General features: G+C 45.5%; 2 protein-coding genes across 5 annotated transcripts in view; one reads left to right on the forward strand and one right to left on the reverse strand.

Annotated features, from left to right (window-relative positions):
* The window catches only part of ZWILCH (zwilch kinetochore protein), a 44,539-nt gene extending 43,203 nt beyond the window's left edge, over window positions 1-1,336 (forward strand). For all 4 annotated transcript variants that reach the window (XR_014817156.1, XR_014817157.1, XM_021100315.2 and 1 more), the window contains one exon: window positions 825-1,336. The gene's annotated coding sequence lies outside the window, so the exon portion shown is untranslated. The remainder of the gene's footprint in view (window positions 1-824) is intronic.
* On the reverse strand, window positions 995-14,612 carry LCTL (lactase like). The gene is made up of 13 exons (XM_003121742.7): window positions 14,495-14,612; window positions 13,927-14,090; window positions 13,230-13,317; window positions 12,832-12,941; window positions 11,158-11,286; window positions 10,960-11,055; window positions 9,214-9,268; window positions 8,958-9,119; window positions 5,428-5,702; window positions 4,570-4,696; window positions 4,180-4,379; window positions 2,886-2,949; window positions 995-1,110 (listed from the first exon to the last, which is right to left on the reverse strand). The coding sequence occupies exons 1-13, from the start codon at window positions 14,610-14,612 to the stop codon at window positions 995-997; spliced, it is 1,704 nt and encodes a 567-aa protein (XP_003121790.5).
* Window positions 14,613-19,962: the final 5,350 nt, after the last annotated feature.

A 19,962-nucleotide genomic window follows, 5' to 3' on the forward strand; every position in this document is an offset into this window, starting at 1 on the left:
ATTCTTTTTTGAGTTGTGTTTTGTACCCAAATAAATGGATATTAGCATTTTAGCTAAGAATAAAATGGGCTTTTTTTTTTAAAAAAAAAGCAGACTCTCTAGTTACAGAGAAGATATATAAATTAAATGATATTTTCTTTGAGGTATTTCATTGAGTAAAGGAAATTAATTTAGAATAAGAAAATTTCTCTTGGAGTTCCTGTCGTGATTCAGCAGTTAATGAATCTGACTAGGATCCATGAGGACGCAGGTTTGAGCCCTGGCCTTGCTCAGTGGGTTAAGGATCGGTGTTGCTGTGAGCTGTGGTGTAGGTTGCAGATGTGGCTCAGATCTTGTATGGCTGTGGCTGTGGTGTAGGCTGGCAGCTACAGCTCTGATTCAATTCCCCCCCCACCCCGCTCCCCACCAGCCTGGGACCCTCCATATGCTACGGGTGCCCTGAAAAGAAAAGAAAAAAAAAAAAAAAAGAAAGAAAAGAAAATTTCTCTTAAAAGAGCGTATGGGCCCATTTACTTGGTCCCCACCAACGCTTTTTCAAGGTTGCTTGATGGAATTTACAGCCTGAAAGGACTGTTATGTATAGGGCAGTGCTGAAATGGAAGTCATTTCTACATTAAAATATTATTTCTTGACACATTTTAAAATGAGAAATCAAATCAGAAAATAATGTTGCAAAATGAAAATTGGTGCATAATACACACTGATTTTCTTAAAATCTTGCATAATACAGCAAGATATTAACATTGACTTTGAGAGGGATGAGATTATAGGTGAATTTTTGTTTCATTTATGCTTGTTTTTATTTTCTAATTCTTAAATTCCAGCACAAGTCAAAAAAATAAAAAATAAAAAAGGAAAAAAGAAAAGATAATCATCAGAGAACCTGAAAACAGAAATGTATGTAAATCTTCGAAGCAGAAAAATGAGGACGCCCCTGAAGAAGATCCTGGAGGTTCTCTGTGAAAGATGCAGCTACAAAACGGATGACCCTGTCTCAGCTCAGGCTCCGCAGAAGGAGCACCAGGAGAACGGCAGCGATGAGTATACAGAGGGTGCAGACTGTAGGCACCACGATCTCGGATACAATCTGCATGTAACTTAGCAAAGGCTCTGCAGTGAGGGAGAGAACACAGCAGAATAGAATGTGGTCATTGTGGTGAATGTAGCTTCATCCTGAAAACTTCAACTGTCTGAAAAAACCTGGAAAATGGCACCATCACACTTTCACATTATTTTAATTTGGCATAAAAGAGAACCTGGTGAATTAAGTGTTAAAAAAAATTGAGGGCTTTTTAAGATATTTCAGAAAATATGAATAAAGGATGCTTAAATCTGATTCTTCCACAGGTACTGTAGTAAAGTCTTTGCCAACACTTATGCTTACTCAGAATGTTAGCAGCCATATTCCACAGTCTCTATAATTCTTATTGGGGGGATTTAGGAAAGAAAATTCCTTAGGAAACATATGTAGCCTTTCACAGATATTATTGCAGGAGTTCCCATTGTGGCTTAGTGGTAACGAACCCAATTAGTATCCATGAAGACGTGGGTTCGATCCCTGGCGTCCCTCAGCGGGTAAAGGATCTGGTGTTGTCGTGAGCTGTGGTGCAGGTTACAGATGCAGCTTGGATCCTGCATTGTCTTGGCTGTGGTGTAGGCTGGCAGCTGTAGCTCTGATTTGACCCCTAGTCTGGTAACTTCCATATGCCACAGGTGTACCCCTAAAAAGACCAAAAAAAAAAAAAAAAAGATGTTATTGCATATCTTAAGAGGTATAAGAATTTCTATTTTGAAATTTTTATGGTGATTCTTAACATAGCTAAGAGTTTGATAAGCATATTCAAGTACATTAATATAGTAGTGGATATTTACATAATACCTCCTTTCATGTTTGTGCCAGGTATAATGTTTATCTCTTTGGTTACTGAGATAAAGCACAGGCCCTCCTCCCATGGAGCTCATAGGCTCAACAGTAAGTTCTACACCATGTCTCTTACATTAAGTTTGTTTTAATTTAATGGAATACTAATATTGCTTGATTATTTAGATGAAGGTTAAAGTGAACAGTAGTCTGTTGGCCTATGAAAACAGCTGAAATTGTAGGATTTAGTCTAACATTTTCCACCTCTGAAACCACATTAAAGATGATTTGTTCAAATAGGAAGCATATTTCTCTTATTACTTTTATATAGAGAGAAAGACAAAATTCAAAGAAACAATATGTGTTGGCATTTCTTTCTTTTTTTTTTTTTTTTTTTTTTTTTGTCTTTTGGGGCTGCACCTGCACTAGGGGTCAAATCGAAGCTGTAGCTGCCTGGCCTATACCACAGCCAGAGAGAGCAACGTGCGATCCGAGCCAAGTCTGTGATCTACACCACAGCTCACAGCAAAGCTGGATCCTGAACCCACTGAGCAAGGCCCGGGATTGAACCTGTGTCCTCATGGATGCTAGTCAGATTCATTTCCGCGGAGCCACAATAGGAACTCCAACACAATAGTAGATTTATAAAATTCGCAATATGATTCAGAAAGAATTAAACTAGAGTAGATAAATTGGGTAGGTTGGGGGTGGGGGTGACACACCATGGTATGCAGAAGTTCCAGGACCAGGGATTGAACCAAGCCACAGCATTAACAATGCTGGATCTTTAACCCACTGCCTCACCAAGGGAACTCCTAAAATATTTCTGTTTCATGGTAGATTTTTTAAAATATATTTTAATGCTGATAGAAATTTGACATTGCTTCGAAGTAAAGGAAAAAGATTCCTTTCTAATCATGTTATTTTGGAAGATTGACTTAAGGTGGGTCCACCTTTTGATACATTGGTAATACTATTATTTAATTAACATGGTTTTATTATCAAAGGGGAGAATTAAACTCACCTGCAGCAAGCATCTGGTTGTTGATAGAGCAAATTTCCAAGGCTTTGAGGTACCAACTTTCCACCTGATAAAAACCCACTTGATGAGTAAAGTTGTTTTAGACTAGTTTTTTTTTTTTTATGTTTGAAATCATTTTTGTAATTAATGTTGGGTAAGAAATAAATTTCTTAAATCTCCATATAGTTTAAATCAGTTAATATTTATTGGACACCCATGTGCATCATTGTGAGAGAACCAAAAAACAGTCTTTATTCTTGAGCTAATAATCTAGTGCTTTTCTAGTAATGCCTGATAGCTATCAGTCACTGCTTCAAATTACAGTCCCACTAGTCTCATCCTAAAAGAATGTTGGTAAACAAGTGAGACTTTTTTTTTTATTAAGACACTCTAAATTACAACTTAAATTCCCTGCCATTAGGTTCAGCAACATTGATAAACAGTAGAGAGCTGATAAAAAAAAACTTGTAGGTTATTGCAAATGGGACGGTTTTTTAATTTTAATTTTTTTATTTTTAAAATTTAAAAATTACAATGTAGCACGACAATGGGAGCAAAAATTATGTATACGTGTATGTGTAACTGGGTCCCCATGCTGTACAGTGGAAAAAAGAAAAAAAAAAGTGTGTTAGGGAAGTAACAATAAAAAATAAATTTAAATAAATTAAATTTTTTATTAAAGTAGGATTGATTTACAATAATGTGCCAACTTCTGCTATACAGCAAAGTGACCCAGCAATACATATAAACGTTCCCTTTTTTATATTATCTTCCATCATGGTCTGTCCCAAGAGACTGAATATAGTTCCCTGTGCTATACAGCAGGACCTTGAAAATGGGAGGTTTTAAAGGGTTATTTTTATTTTTTTATTACTGTAAATCTAATTTTGGGACTAGTGCATTTGTATGTCTGGGAAGAGGCTTGAAAATTGTATATGGTCATTATACATTTGATTTACTTTAACTTTTCATGTATGTTGAAGAATGGGTAGTATTTGTTTGTATTAAGACACAACATTTAGGATAAAACTTAACTCAGAGTCTCTGTTGACTATCAAAACCTAAAGGAAATAAGACTCCTATATAACTCTAGTCCATCCTTAATGCTCTGCGTGCTAGGATTGCATTTTGAGGTGTCCTTACCCCATTCTAAGCAAATAAGCAGAGGTGGTGTGAGTTAGGGGAGAGACAAAGGGCCTCATTCCCATATACCCCTCCCAGGTGCTTGCCAAATTTTGTGCATCACAGCTGGCCAGCTCTTCTAAAATCCAGAATGGATAACATCAATTATTCCTACCTCTCTCAGATTGGGAAACCCATTGGAAGTGATAATCTTCTTGTAATATTCAACTGAAGCCTTTGGGTAGCGTGGCCTGTTTCTCTTGTTGAAATCGACATAGTAGAATCCATATCGATCTGAGTATCCTCTATCCCATTCAAACTTATCCAGCAGAGACCAGGAAGTATATCCTTTGATATTAGCACCGTCTTTGATAGCTGCAAAAACATTTTGTTCCATTTTTAATATATTTCATTTACTTGGAAAAGTAATAGTGTAAAGGTAATCTGTCTTCACATAAATGTCTTTATTTATGAGAAACCAGTTTTAGTCAATTCATTTATTATCAATTTTTTGTCCAAGTTAAATAGAAAGATATTATGAAGACAGTCTTGGTTTGTACCTTACCTTTTAGCATTTCATTTATGTATTCTTTAAGGTATTGAATTCTCCACTCATCACATAATTGAGTACAGTGTAATTTTTGAGTTGCTCCATTTTCTGTCACATATATGGGTGGATTGCCATATTGAGCCTGAAAGGGATCATGAGAATACATATTGAAGCCTGCCATATTCTAATTGGGTATGTTTAGCATTTAAGTAGATGCCAGTTAACATATTTATTTAGAGATGAATTTAGGCAAGAGGCAAGTTCATATGAAAGACTATATTTCTTGACAAAGAATTTTAGAAAAAATGCACTTCAGATCTTGTTCTTTCCCACATATTCCATTACAGGTAAGAAGGGCAGCAAAATAACTACATATGAAATAAGAATTTTATTTTGAAGTTTTATATTGGAGTTCCCATTGTGGCGCAGCGGAAACAATCCGACTAGGAACCATGAGGTTGTGGGTTCGATCCCTGGCCTCGTTCAGTGGGTTAAGGATCCGACGTTGCCGTGAGCTGTGGTGTAGGTCAAAGGCACGGCTTGGATCCTGCATTGCTGTGGCTGTGGTTTAGGCTGGCGGCTATAGTTCCGATTTGACCCCTAGCCTGGGAACTTCCACATGCCACTAGTGTGGCCCTAAAATGAAAAAAAGCCAAAAAAAACCCCAAAGTTCAATATGTAATAATATATACATAATATACATGTAATTATGATAATATGTAATCTATATATATGATTATTTATAGTAGGCATTAGTCTTTCTTTAAGTCTTATATCTAGTAGCTTCTGAAATAGAGGTTTTTAAATTTAAAATGTAGGCACCTGAGCATGAATTCTGATCAAAAGTGTCCTTTAGCTTGGTGTGATAATCACCTGAGCAAAGTTGAGGAGCCTCCTAAATCCCCAGGGCACAGAATATAGCCATTTAGACCCCAGATCAGGCCAGTTTGGGTCAACCAGTTCTACCAAGTCACGGTCGTTCTGGTAGCTGGGCCCCTGGCGGGAAGGATATTTCCTTTCTGTGATGTACCGAGTAGTAAAATGACCTAATCCCAAGAAATCAGATGTGCCTTTAATGTAGCTCTTTTCCTGGAGTGAGAACACAGGTAACCTTGACATGTCCAGGCCTTGCTCTGCACTCTTTCTTCCTGATGAGAGAAAAAAAAAAAAAAAAAAATAGAATTTAACCAAGTTTTATTTTTCTCACAGTCATTCTGTTGTTGCATACCATGATACTGGCAGACTGACATAAAAGCTGTTATCCACATCTTGGGCTTTGGAATTCATCTGCATGAAAATTACAGCTGTGATACTAGCTGCTAGTATCAGGAGAGACTAGTTCAATAAATGATGGGATGTCCATCATTACCACACTGTGCAGCCATTAGAGCAAACAAGGCAATGCTTCATATACCAACATGGAAGAGTACCAGGACAGATGTTCAGGTAACAAAGATGCAGAGCATTGTGTACTTAAAAGTGCATACACTGATCAGCAGTGTTCTCACATAGGAAGTTCCCTATGCATGGATGTGGCCTTAAAAAAAAACACAAAAATTGGGAGTTCCCGTCACAGCTCAGCAGAAACGAATCCATCTAGGAACCATGAGGTTTCTGGTTTGATCCCTGGCCTTGCTCAGTGGGTTAAGGATCTGGCGTTGCCATGCGCTGTGGTGTAGGTTGCAGATGCAACTTGGAACTGGTGTTGCTGTGGCTCTGGTGTAGGCTGGCAGCTGTAGCTCCGATTAGACAGCCTAGCCTCAGATCTCCATATGCCGGGGGTGCGGCCCTAAAAAAACAAACAAAAAAAAAGAAAACTAAAATTTGAAACATGTCCTTGTAGAATCTGTGCAAAAAAAGTTTTAAACATAAAAAGAAAAGTAACATTTTTATGAGTTGATCTAAAATATAGCCATAAAAATGTTTCCAAAGAGATTATTGGATTAGAATAAATGAATGGAAAGATTGTATTGTTAAATCCCTTAAAAATATTAGCATGCTATTATTCTCAGTTACATCTAGTAATTTGAGAAAAACCATGGGAATTGTCCCTGTAGTGTCTAATACAATAGCCCCTCATCACATATGGCTACTGGAAATCCCAGTCACACTGAAGAATTGAATTTATATTTTTATTTATCTATTTATTTGTCTTTTTTTTTTCTTTTTTTTTGACTTTTGCCTTTTCTAGGGTCGAACCCGCGGCATATGGAGGTTCCCAGGCTAGGGGTCCAATCAGAGCTGTGGCTGCCAGCCTTTGCCAGAGCCACAGCAACGTGGGATCCAAGCCACGTCTGTGATCTACACCACAGCTCACAGCAACCCTGGATCCCCAACCCACTGAGCAAGGCCAGGGATCGAACCTGCAACCTCATGGTTCCTAGTCAGATTCGTTAACGGGAACTCCCAAGAATTGAATTTTTAATTTTGTTTAATTTGAATGTACATAAACACAAATGGCTACAGACTATCATATTGAACAGCACAGATACAGGAGATGTAGAACATTTCCATAATCACCAAAAGTTCTGTTGGGCAGCACTGATCTTAGAATTACCTTTCTTCGTATGTTTATAGTGAATGAAAGAGTGCTTTTCAGATGCCTGGAAGTAATTTGTAAATGAGATTTCAGGCAGAATGCTTTCACTACTAAAGAAAATATTAACTTTCATTTGTCAGTCATACTCAATAAAGCTCAAACAAACAAACCCAAAACCCAAACTACTTAGATGGGTTTTCACATTGTAAGGGGGGAAAACTGAGTCCTGTTCCACTTGAATTATGGAATTTGGAGTTGATGGGGTCTGAGATTATTGGCCTTAAGTCCAAGAACTGCTCTGTGAGAAGCAATCAATTTGGCCTTTTAGTACAACCCTGTTGTGGCACCTGCAGTGGCTTCTGCAGAGGGCCAGGAGAGCAAATGCACCATGGGAATGATGGGTATGTTTGCAGGAACGCTGACACTAACCCATCAGGAGGACTTTTTCCTGATGCATCTTAAGGAAATCATTCTCAAGATTTGAGGGTATATGTATAGGCAAGTCACAGTCCCTGCTATTGTCAAAAGATTTTTAAGGATTATTTTGTCTAATCCCTTCATTTTGAGATAAAAAGACTGAGGCAGGAAGAGGTGAGGCACCTTACCCAGAATCATTCACTGGTTAGTTGGCAGAGTTGCAGCTAGAACTTGCTGCTTCCTATTCCAGATAAGTCTGATAAATGGTGCTTTAGCAAGGGATATTTGTTAAATGTTGACTCAAACATTCTGTCTTAGTCAAATATCTAAATAGCTGTGGTATGTGAGATTATAACCTATTTCAATATTATCCTTGTCTGTTTTTTTAAGGCGGTGTGGGCCGATGGGCTGATACCCCAAAGCACACAGTAGTTGTTCGTATTCCTATGGCCAGACATTGCTGGTTGCCTTCCCAGTAGTCCCATACCTTTTGTCTTTTATGCCCTCCCTCTCACCTTTTCCAAAGGGCCACATCTTTTCTAGGAGTCTTGGCCCCTTCCCAGCCTCTTGCGGTATAGGACACCTTGGGGTTTGTGACAGCTCTGTCCATTGAGGCACAAAGGGAACTCAGCTGGGAGTAGAAGCTGTTTCCCGGGAAGATTTTCCTTGTTCTTAAAAACATACATATATAACAGTGTTAGTCCCTTTTTATCTGTCTCAGGGTGTTGATGTGTAAAGGTGTGATGCCTGGAGCTGTTGCAGCCATCCTGTGGCCATGGGGAGTGGCAGATAGGCTAGCTAAAGGTGCCAGAGTGGAAAAATAGAATGAGTCTGGGTTCTCAAAGACATCCCTGAGGGCTGGATTAACTATCCCTGGACCACTCTTTCTGGTTTTCAAGTGAGGTGATAAATCCCCTACTTTTCAAGCCATTTTATTGGGAGTTTTCTGTTATGTGGCAGTTAAGAGCATCAAAATTAATACAGCCTTGTGAACTCTGTCTTCTTTATGCTCTGACACTGTGGCAACCAGAGCTTGGAAAGTATTTCTCACGTGCTGGAAAGAACCAGCAATAGAACTGACACCACCCTTGACCGTGTCTTTGACTTCTCACTTCTACTTGACTGCATTGTATGGAGTGGAGTAGGGAGCAGAAGACAGGACAACAGAACACAAAAGAAAGAGCGGCTCAGAGAATTGCTAATTCCACCCCCACCCCCACCCCCGCCGCCCCAGGTTCTGAAACTCTCAATTTCTGGACCTAGCAGTTTGTTTGGGTGTTCCCCACCCTCCCGATTCGAGTAACCAGTTCTGAATGCTTTGAGGGCTGGATTGTCCTCATCCAAACCAACCCAGCGTGTTCTTCCATCCCCCTGCCTGTTAGTCATTTCACTTGAGCTCAATACTGTTGCTGTGGGATCTGGAGTCCTAAAACATGGCACGGCTTACCAACGCGGTCCTTCATGACTTGGGGGTAGTCACCGGCGTAAATGGGGTTGGCAAACCAGCCCAGGCAGAACTGTAGGTATCTCTCAGCAGCCTCTACATCCTCAGGGTTACTAATGTCCACAGGTTCCCCCCAATCACAGTTTAATGAAATCCCCACCAGACCTTAAAAGAAAGAAAAGGGGATGGCAGGCTAAAGGACATTGCTCCTCTGGTCACTCAACTGTTCCCCACACATGTGGTGGCAGGCAGGGCTCACCTTGCTGCTTGCTGCGCCATGTGTTGTTGTAGGAGTGCCAGGCTTGGGCATGGGCCTGGAAGAGGAAGGATTTCGTCAGGGGTACTGGCCTCATCCAGCTCCCTCCCTCCTTTCAACCCAAGGTGGCCTTTCTCTCCTCTCACTCTTGGAGATCAGTTTAAGTCCTATCCTTCCCATGAGCCCAGCCTTGAACAGCCCAGTCCATAGTCTGACCTCCATTTTCTTTCTTTCTTTCTTTTTTTTTTATTATTTTTTTCTTCTTCCTTTTTCTTTATATTACAAAGGAAACTTGGTCTAAATTGAACAGATAAGCCACCACTCTGTGGGGATTTGTTTGTTGTTGTTGTTTGTTTGTTTTTTGCTTTTTAGTGCCACACTTGCAGCACATGGAGGTTCCCAGGCTAGGATTCAGTCAGAGCTGCAGCTGCCAGCCTACACCACAGCCATAGCAACGCAGCATCTGAGCCACGTCTGTGACCTACACCACAGCTCAAGGCAATACTGGATCCTTAACTGATTGAGCCAGGCTGTGGATCAGTCCCACATCCTCATGGATACTAGTTGGGTTCTTTAACCACTGAGCCACAAAGGGAACTCCACCGCTCTGTGTTTTTTTATTGTTTCTAGGATTTTTGCTAACACGTCTTGTTTTGTTCCTGGTTGTCCCCTGCAGAAACAAGGCAGTGCTTTCAGCATAGCTGCTTAGGAAATTAGGAAGGTACCAAGTATCTGGAATTGTCTTGAGTAGTGGAATTCAAACTGTGCCAACTTGCCTTTTCTACATATTCTCTCCAAGTGACCGACTGATGTTTTCAGAGCTCTGCCCTTTTAATATTCAAAGTTTAAGAAATCCTAAGCCAAGTATAGAAAGAATGAGAAAGTTCTCTTGCTGACATTTGAGGTGTATGATATGTCCCCAGTGGTCCCTTGCCTGCCTTCTTGATCAGATTGTCCACCCTCCCTGAGGAGGTCACTGGGATCATCCTGTCAGGCCTCACATCCCTGTTCCTCAGTCATCATCTCCTGGACCTTCTTATATATCTTGGAATGTGACCCATCCCTCCCCTGCTTCTCAAGCCCTTCCAGTAGCCTTGTAACTTACCTTCCGCATCTCCTCTCAATTTCTAATTCAATTTCTGCCCTAACTGAGCCTGGCCGGCCTAAAGGCCGCCTCCGCTACAGCTCTTTCCAGCAGACGCCACTTTCCCCGCTCACATCCCACATACCTTAGGGTAGTGTCTGCCTTGCTCTTTCTTGCTGCTTCCAAATGATTTCTCCTTCCTCCTTCAAAAACTCCAGGTCCTTTGACATCCAGGCTATCAGACAAGCACCCCTAACCTCTTCCTACTGCTGTCCTTCAACCTCCAGTTACTTCTGCTCATTCACTGAAGACTTTAGCCCCTGGCTCACTGTCATCCCTCTTCCTCATGTCACCATTCCTCACAAAACAGTTTAGACCTGTAGGTGACAAGTTTTCACAGGCGTGTGCTGCAGCCCCCTGGCTAGATTGCAAACCCTAGGGAGCAGTCACTAGGTTGTCTGGGTGGCAGTGTCCAGCAGGGTGCAGGAAGACTGGACAGTCCTTCATATGTCCTCATGGAGAGGAAGGGGATGGTGTGAAGGTGCTAGGTGTGCAGTGGCAGAGGACTGGGCTCAGGCTTGGGCCTCTGGGGTGAGCTTTGCTGACATTGGGGCTCACCCCTGTGCCTTAAACCCACCCTTCCCTCCCAGAAAGACCCACCTCACCTTAATGATGTGATGTGCTGCCTTGTACAGGCCCGTGCCATGGAGCTTCATGCCAGGAGCATGGTGGCCCGTTTCATAGCCTTTTTCTGCCAATGTCTGCAGGGATGGCAAGTGGGGACCATAGGACCCGTGAGAAGTAGCAAGGTACACTCCTGACTGGGAGGTGGCTTTTCCCACTTGGAGGGGGGCCCTGCTCACCCGAGGATCACTGAAAGTGACCCAGTGCTTCACCCGGTCCCCAAAGGCCTCGAAGCACAGGTTGGCATAATCGCTGAAGTAGTTGGCCATGCTCGCGTTCTGCCACCCGCCATACTTGACTTGGAGCAGCTGTAATCAGAGAAGTGGAGAGAAAAGCAAGTGTCTCAAGGGCCCATCTCTAGAAAAGAGTTTTAGAGCCAGTTGGCCGATTTTGTGGGAGAAACATGGGTGATTACAGCTACAGAGGATGTTTAGTGGAAAGGGGAGCAAAGATAAGGGTCTTGGGCATTAAGATTGGAGACAGGGGCAGTGATGAACTGTGAGGCGACATAAATGTGGAGACATACCTTATACTGACAAGAGGGAGGGAGCAGAGAAAGCTTGAGATTCTCACAGCTAAAAGGAACTTGATAGATTGAATATTTAAGAAAAATTATGAGAGGAAAGAGGTCTGATTATGGGAAGAGAATCTTGAATATAAAGAATATGAAGAAATAAGATGCAATGCTGGGCATGGAAGCTCTAATTAGGATTTTTTAAGGGCCATGCAAAGGTCAGGAACTTCCTAGAAGCCTCTGTCATGACAGTGGGTTCTGGACTTCCCATTGTGGCTCAGCGGGTTAAGAACATGACTAGTATCCATGAGGATGTGGGTTCGATCCCTGGCCTTATTCAGTGGGTTAAAGGATCTCGCGTTGCTGTGAGCTGTGGTATAGGTCATAGATGCGGCTCAGATCCCATGATGTTGCTGTGGCTATGGTGTAGTTACTAAACAGCTCCTCTGCCAGCTGGGCCATGATCTCCGTGGAGCCTCGTGGAATGAATCAAAAAATTTCTTGAATAGTGATGTTCATAAGCGTGTTGAAACTTTACAGAAATTGCTTGAGTGGTGCTCATTTATGAGCACATAGGTGCTCGCTCAAACAAACTGGGAGAAAAAGGCTAACAAACTTATTATCCCATCAACTCTTGCTCAGAAGATGCTGCTTTCTTTATAGTTTGTTTCAAGTATTTTTTTTTTTTTTGGTAGCACCTGAGGCCTGCAGAAGTTCCCAGCTAGGGAGCAAACCCAAGCTATAGCAGCTACCAGAGCCACAGCAGTGACAACATTGGATCCTTAACCCACTGAGGCACCAGAAAATTCCTTTATATATATTTTTTCTTTTTTTAGGGGTGCACCCATGGCATGTAGAAGTTCCCAGGCTAGGGGTGAATGGGAGCTACAGCTGCTGGCCTGCACACAGCCACAGCAGCACAGGATCTGAGCCAGGGCTGCAACCTACACCACAGCTCATAGCAACACCAGATCCTTAACCCACTGAACAAGGCCAGGGATTGAACACCCAACCTCATGGTTCCTAGTCAGATTCATTTCCACTGTGCCACAATGGGAACTCCAAATTCCTTTATATTTTGACTTGTTATTTCTAGGCCTAATGTTTTAGAAAACATCAAAACTCATGCTTATCACTTATAACAAACATCATTTCAACCAGTGTGACCTCCGTGCTGTGGGTGAGTAGAGACATTTCTTCTTCACTCCCTGTCATCTTTCTCAAGTTAGAGCACAGTCCCCATCCTTTGTCCCACCTTGGCAACCCCGGGTACCTAGATCAGGTTCCTTCCTGCTGAGCTGAGCTTCTCCCTTGGGCCACTAAGCCTGCACAGCCTCACCTGAGGGAGATCCCAGTGGTGCAAGGTCACAACAGGGGTGATGTTGCTTTTCAGAAGGGCGTCAATGAAGTCACTGTAGAATTGGATCCCCTTCTTGTTCACCTGGTCAGCTAAAGGTAAAATAAAAGGGGACTTGACAAGAAAGGGCCTTGGCCTTGACCTTCTGAAGTGCAGTATTCTTGGGCCCTGTGGCTTTTCACAGGCGCGAAGGCATGTCACCCCAGCGGGTCTCGGACAGTGGGAAATCTACCCCTGAGAGCCCAGCTACCTGTAGAACCCATGAGAGATGCTGCTGGGAAAACCATGCTCAAGGGCTCTCTCCCCACCCTAGACATGTCCCAAAGCCAACATGGCCAAAAAGGGCCCCACCTGGGCTGGAGAAGGGTGGCCCAGCTCACCTCGGATGCCCGTGGGCAGGAGCCGGGGCCAGGACAGGGAGAAGCGGTAGTGGCTGACGTGCAGCTCCCTCAGCAGGGCAATGTCCTCCTGTGCAGATGGGGGCAGGTGCAGTGCAGGGTCAGCTGGGCCTGGTCAAGGCTCCCTCCTGTCCATATTCTTTGTTTACACCCCAAGTGGGATGCTGTCTGCCCTCAATTCCTCCTGGGACTATGCCAGGAGTCAAGTAAAATATAGGATATGGGGGTGCTTTGAGAAATCCATCAGGGTGTTCCTAATAAACTTGGGTGATGGATCCCCAAGCCAGAGAGGAAAGCAGGTGCTAAGCAGAGGAACTGAGGATGAGCTGGTCCCATGCTCTCCACAGGGTGCTTATTCCCATGCAGGGGCCGGGGTTAAGGCCACTGTGGCCTGTAGGACCTAAGGTCACAGCCTCAACCCTTCAATTGCCCATCACTTGGACTAAAGCACTGGCTCAGGTGAGGCCCTGATTCCCCTTCCTCCTACAATCCACCTTCCCACACCCTGATACCCCCACCCCCACCTGAAGCCCTGGTCATCACCAGCCCCTCCCTTCTGGGCTGATTCAGGGTCAGGAGTGTTTAGCAGAGTACTTGGTTGTCACCTGGGATCCTTCAGTAGGTCACTTCCTAACTCTTAGTTGATGTTCAATCATACACATGTATACCCATCACTCACCTGGACCTTGTAGTAGCTGTTACAGGCCACATCTGCTGTCTCGTCCCCAAGCACATTCCCCTTCCTGCTGTGTGTGAAGGCGTCCCAGATACTGGGCCCTTTCCCGTCCTGGTCCCAGGCACCCTCAGTCTGGAAGGCAGAACTGCCCACGCCCCAGGAGAAGCCTGCGAGTGGAGACCCCAGGCTGGGCCCTGAGCCCCCTCCCACTCCCCACCCAGAACTAGGACCCTGGGCTGTTCTTCCTGGACCACCAGGCAGGCCCTGTCCCCCACAGCCTGGCCTTCTCCCTCGGAGTGGGAGGATGTGTGGCAGGGTTGTAGGGTGAGGAAAGACATCATACAGTAAAAGCATTTATCTGTACCATTTTAGCTCTGATTAGCATTTACTATCTCTATACTTAAAAAAAAAAAAAAATCCGTGAAGAACCTCTTTTATTTTAGAACAACTGCATGGAGTTATTTCCCTCGTCCTGCCTGTAAGGAAGCTAAAACACCAACCTCCTTTGCAAGCCAGTTAAGGTGGGCAAGCTGACAGACAGACAGACAACCCAACACAGGAGTACACATACCAAGTGGGAAGTTTCCATAGTAGAAGGAGGCCTCTTCTGGGGATCCCTTCCTGGTGGCCCCCAGCGTGGATGCCCGCAATAGTGCCCACCAAACAGTGACAACCCACACTGGCTTCATGGCACCCGGCCCTCCCCCATACCTGAAAAAGCACATTGACAGGACCAAGCAGCCTGGGATTGGAGCGCAGATCCTGGCTTGGGGACAGGGGCAGAAAGGGAGGAGGTGGGCAGGGGTGGGGACATTTTATCTAGAGAAGTGTTGGCTCTTCTGGGGACAGCTGGTCCATGGCTCTGCTGGGACCCCCAGCTCAGGCTGAGGGGCTCCAGATACAATTCCCAAGTTAAACACTAATGCCTGGGTTTGGGGAGCTCTGGGTCTGATGGGCAAGGCTTCAAACCACTCCTGGTCCTTGCATGATGGGGGAGACCTAGTCTGTACCCTGTGATGCCCCCAATCTAATGGGGAAACCACTCCGCCTTAGGGAAGCTCCAGTCTGACGGGGGAGGCAGGACAATCTGCAGCACCCTCACCTACACACTGTAGCCTATGCAGAGAGACAGACCCCCACCCCCAAGCCAGGGGGGACAAGCAGGGTCAGGGCAGTTCCCTTCCCCTGGCTCCCCTCTCTGATGCCAACCTGGCCAGCTTACCCAGGATTGTCCTCGGTCCCAGACACCCCCAGAATAGCAGCTGGTGGCCAGAGCACTCTCAGACTGACCCCCTAAGGGCTGCATTGTCCCCCCCACCTCCCAGAGCAGAGCCCTCAGCACAGCGAAGGCTCTGGTTGGGGGCGTGACTAGTGGCCTAACCCCCCTACAAAGAGCTTCAATAGCCCCAATTCAGCGGGGAGGGCAGGAATGCTGAGCTGGCCAGCGGGGCCTGAGTCAGCAGCCATGTAGCCTGGCCCTGGGCCCGGGGCATCCAGTCAGACCATCCTGGGGTAGAGGGGGGAGCAACCCAATCCCCGGCCCCTTCTGGGCCTGATGTGCCATCTTCAGCACACCTTAGCTTGCAAAACTCGGGGTGGGTGTCGGGGGCGGGGAGCAGTGTGGACATCTGGTTCTGTGTTTACTCATTGCTGCTGGAGAAAATTCACTGCAGAAGGTAAATTTGGTTTTCCCACCTCACCCATCTCACTCTGGACCTGTCATTCATTCCTTCTCTCATTCAGTCATGACTGCCTGCTAGAATGTACCCTTCCTGGAGGCTCAACACCTCCTGTTCTGCACTGAGGCTGCCAAGGTCCCCCAACTGTGCTCCCTACACTACAGTGCCCTAATCTCTTCCCTGCCTCCACCGTTGCAGCCCTCTTCATCTCCCTCAACCTCCAGCCCACCTGTGGCTCCTTAAGTGGGGAGGTCTTACCCTTTCGTGGTTAATTTCTTCCTGCCAGAGTGAAATGGGACTTGGTCTGAGCCCCTAGGGGCTCAGGGTCTGGTGGGGGAGGGAGGCAATCAGGAGAGGGTTTTTTTGTGGGGTTTTTTTTGTTTTTTGTTTTTTTTGTTTTTGTCTTTTTAGCTATTTCTTGGGCCGCTCCCGCGGCATATGGAGGTTCCCAGGCTAGGGGTCGATTCGGAAGTGTAGCCACCGGCCTACGCCAGAGCCACAGCAACGCAGGATCCAAGCCACGTCTGCAACCTACACCACAGCTCACGGCAGGAGAGGGTTTTAAACACTGCCAGTGATCAGCACTAATGGAAGGAGGGTCAAGACACTGTAGAGGCTCAGGGAGGTGGGGCTGGCTTCATAGGGAGGGGACATTGGACAGGATGCTCGAAGGATGTGGTGGCATTTGCCAGATGGTGTGGAGCAGGGAGGTATGGGAACAGACAGAACAGCAGGAGCAAATGCCCTGAGGTGTATTTGTGGACCTGGAAACTTGGTATCTTCTTTTCTCTGGCAGTGACCAGGTAGGGCCGTGTCCTCAGGTGAATGGGCCACTGGACAGCCGCCCTCCCGGCCCTCTCTTCTATGGGTGGACTGCTGTGAGTGTCCAAGACCCAGAGTGCTCTCTTTGCACTGGTGCTCCTGCCTGCCTCGCCAGGCCCGTGGGCCTTGAGCATCCTGCTACCAGGCTCAGGTTGGCAGGAAACGTAAAACTTTAAGAGCTGATCTCATCTGAGAAAAATGCCCCCTTCCCACAGAGCCAGGGGCCTAGTGTTTGTGTTGGGGGCAGGGTGCTGGTCAGCCTGGCGTGGTCAGGGCCGCTTGGGGTCTGTCTGCAGACCCGGCCTCCACCGTCTGATCCCCATTCTCCTCCATAGGGTCCAAGCTGGAAGGACACAGGCCTTACAGCTGGGTGACCCCTCCCCACCCCCCATTCCTCCCAACCCCATCCCACTCCAGGACTGCTTGGGTCTGGCTGGAGGCTTGGAGCAACTGGCAGAACCCTCCCTTTGGTCGGGGAAGAGCCATGTCTGAAGTCCCTGGGGCCCAGGCCTGGCTGAAGAGCAGTTGTGAGGGTGAGCCTCTGAGCTTCCTCCTCTTCCCTCCTTGCAAAGTGCTGCAGGGTTGGGGGCCCCTCTGCCAGCAGCCTCTGTGGGGTCTAGGCTGGAGCCCAGTCTTTGTGACTTTTAGGAAGTTTACTTGGTAAAAGCAAAAGGTCTGGTCCTCTGCCCTAAGTGTTGATGGGTCCCAGGCACAGGAGCACAGCTCAGCCCATTCTGTACCTTGGGCTCCTTCAGAGGGAATGGAGGGGCAGGCATGGAAGGACATGGGGGCATTCAGGAAAAAAGATTCCTGCCTCCATATCACCGGGAACTGGCTGTGGGGTCTAGGCACAGGAACTTCCTCTCCCTAGGACTCAGCCTCCCTGTCTAGAATGAGAACTGCTATTTCAGGGTATTGATGGTAACTTCCAACGTCCATTTCACTTCTCCAAGCCCTTACCTTTTGTTATAAAAATTGGCAAACACGTGGAAAAGCTGAGTTATATTGCCCATACTGAGTGCCCACCTTTGAGACTATACTTGCTTTGTCACAGTCTATCCCTCTTTTCCTCTCTCCACCGAGGAATTCATCTTACTTTTTTGATGAAAAAGTAAGCTATGAGTTGGAGTTTCCTGGTGGCCTAGCAGTTAAGGATTCGGCGTTGTCACTGCTGTAGCTTAATCTCTGGCCTGGGAACTTCCGCATGCCAAGAGTGTGGCCAAAAAAAAAAAAAAAAAAGATTTAAAAAAAAGTAAGCTGAGGGTGTCAGTTCACTTCACCGCTAAGCCCTTCGGTAGGAATGTTAGTAACTATGTTATGATTCTTTTCTTTTTTGAGGTGTAGTTTCCTTGCAGAGAAATGCACAAATCTTAAATGCACTGTTCTGTGAGTTTTGACAAATGTAGTCACGTGTAACCAGACTGCTATTAAGATATGGAACATGAATTTGTTTCTTTTTAACTCTGAGTCATGCTGCATCTTTATGAGGACTTTTAGGGGAAATTCCCATGGGTCTCAGGAGCAGGAATCCATGTCATCTTCTTTCCCTTTTAATTCTGGCTGCTTGGAAATTCTGATATGTTTGTGGCCTGCCTCCAGCACACGCACAGAACATGAGTTATGCATTTCTATGTCATCTTACTCTCCCTTCTCCCTGATTTCCTTGCCTGTTATTTTTAAACCCTGCTGAAGTATATACAACTCTACAAGCTGGTTCTCAAATCCTTTTTTTGGAACAAGACTGAAGGAGTTCTGCATAAATAATCATAGTGGAATTTTCAAGATATTTCAAGGGTTTGTGGTGGCCAAATATGTGAAATTGAGGCTGTTCCAGTAAATCTGGAATGAATTGACACCCTATCCAGAGTATGAACCTGTGTGTAGAGTATGCGTGTGTACACACACACACACACACACACACACACGCACACACACGAAGAATTCTTTTCATGGTCAGACATCGGTATTGGCAGTGAAACCATCAATTCCAAACCAAAGGAGCCACTCACCAGTGGTCTTGCTGCACAGGACCCTTGCAGGGCAGAAGGTGGGCAGGGGATGTTAGTCTGAAAAGTTATCTTGGATGGCTGGAAGCTGGAGCCTGTGAACAAGCAATGATGATGGTGATAGGTCTGGAACTAGGCTTCCCAGCTAGCTCTCCCCACCAGAACTCTTTGGTCTGAGCTCATCTGTTGGTGATTTCCCAGAGTCTGCCTTGCATTTTCTCCCCTCATCCTCACTCGTGGGGACCCCCTGGGCCAGCTGCTGATGGAAAGCAGCAAGGGTGTGGGGTGGGAAGAGGGGAAGAGTCTCAATGAAAATGGGGGAGAAGCCCCCCCAGCTTTTCTCTGGTCAGAACATTCTCTGGGTCTGTCTTCCAGAGCATCCATTGCAGACCTCAGTTTGCTTTTATTGAGTACTAATTAGAGTCTCTCTCTTCACTAGACTCTAATCATTTTTTCTTTTCTTTTTTCTTTTTAGGACCACACTTGCAGCATGTGAAAGTTCCCAGGCTAGGGGCACAATCGAAGCTATAGGTGCCTGCCTACGCCACAGCTACAGCACAGTGGGATCCGAACCGCATCTGCAGCCTACACCACAGCTTGCGGCAATGTGGAATCCTTATCCACTGAGTGAGGCCAGGGATCAAACCCACATCCACACAGAGAGAGCATCATGTCCTTAACCTGCTGAGCCACAATGGGGATTAAATCTTGTCTGTTTTTATCCAAAATTGAGCACTTTTTGTTTGTTTTGTTTTGTCTTTTTGTCTTTTAGGGCTGCACCTACAGCATTTGGAGGTTCTCAGGCTAGGGGTCAAATCAGAGCTGTAGCCGCTGGCCTACACCACAGCAACAGTGACGCAGGATCTGAGCCGCATCTGCAACCTACATCACAGCTCACTTCAATGCCAGATGCTTAACCCACTGAGTGAGGCCAGGGATTGAACCTGTGTCCTCATGGATGCTAGTCGGGTTTGTTAACCACTAAGCCACGATAGGAACTCCCCAAAATTGAGCACTATTTGTTTAAGGAAGGGATGAATGAAGGTATTTGGGGATTTCTTTGTTTTTTGTTTTGCCTTTGTCCTTGCTCAGAGGGTTTGAGAACCAGCTCGGGGGATCATCCATTGGCAGGGAGCAGGCTTGGGGTGGGGTCTGGGATCTCTGTCTGACAGGTCTCAGAGCTACACAGAACACATTTGGGAGATGAGGTGCCATCCTGAAAGAGGGGAGCCTGGGTCCTTCTACAGAGAGTCTCAAGGAACCATGCTGGTGATTCCTTCCAAAGGAAGAGGTACCCACGAGGCCCCAGGATAGGCTCCGAAGTTTTTGGAAACAATAGTCAGGGATCCAACATTTTAAAGACAATAAAAGATTCTAAGGCTTGTATATACTGCGTATGTAAATAATTTTTTTTAAGTTTAAAAACTTATACGGAAAATACATGAATGCATTCACATAACAAAGGAATGGCAACCATCCCTGAAGTATGTGGAGAAAAAAGGGTAAGTCCTCTCTACTTTTCCTCTCCCAGG

Source organism: Sus scrofa, chromosome 1, assembly GCF_054392235.1.
Source record: "Sus scrofa isolate SSC_HxYL_T2T_F1_AM1 chromosome 1, Sscrofa_HxYL_maternal_Yorkshire_Landrace_v2.0, whole genome shotgun sequence".
Classification (NCBI taxonomy): Eukaryota; Metazoa; Chordata; class Mammalia; order Artiodactyla; family Suidae; genus Sus; species Sus scrofa.

Coding starts and splice junctions, on each gene's coding strand:
- LCTL (XM_003121742.7), bottom strand. CDS start 14,612: ATGAAGCCAGTGTGGGTTGTCACTGTTTGGTGGGCACTATTGCGGGCA. Junction 13,318..13,926: donor ACAGCTACTACAAGGTCCAG/GTGAGTGATGGG, acceptor CCATCTGCACAG/GAGGACATTGCCCTGCTGAG. Junction 2,950..4,179: donor GGTTTCCCAATCTGAGAGAG/GTAGGAATAATT, acceptor GGTTTTTATCAG/GTGGAAAGTTGGTACCTCAA.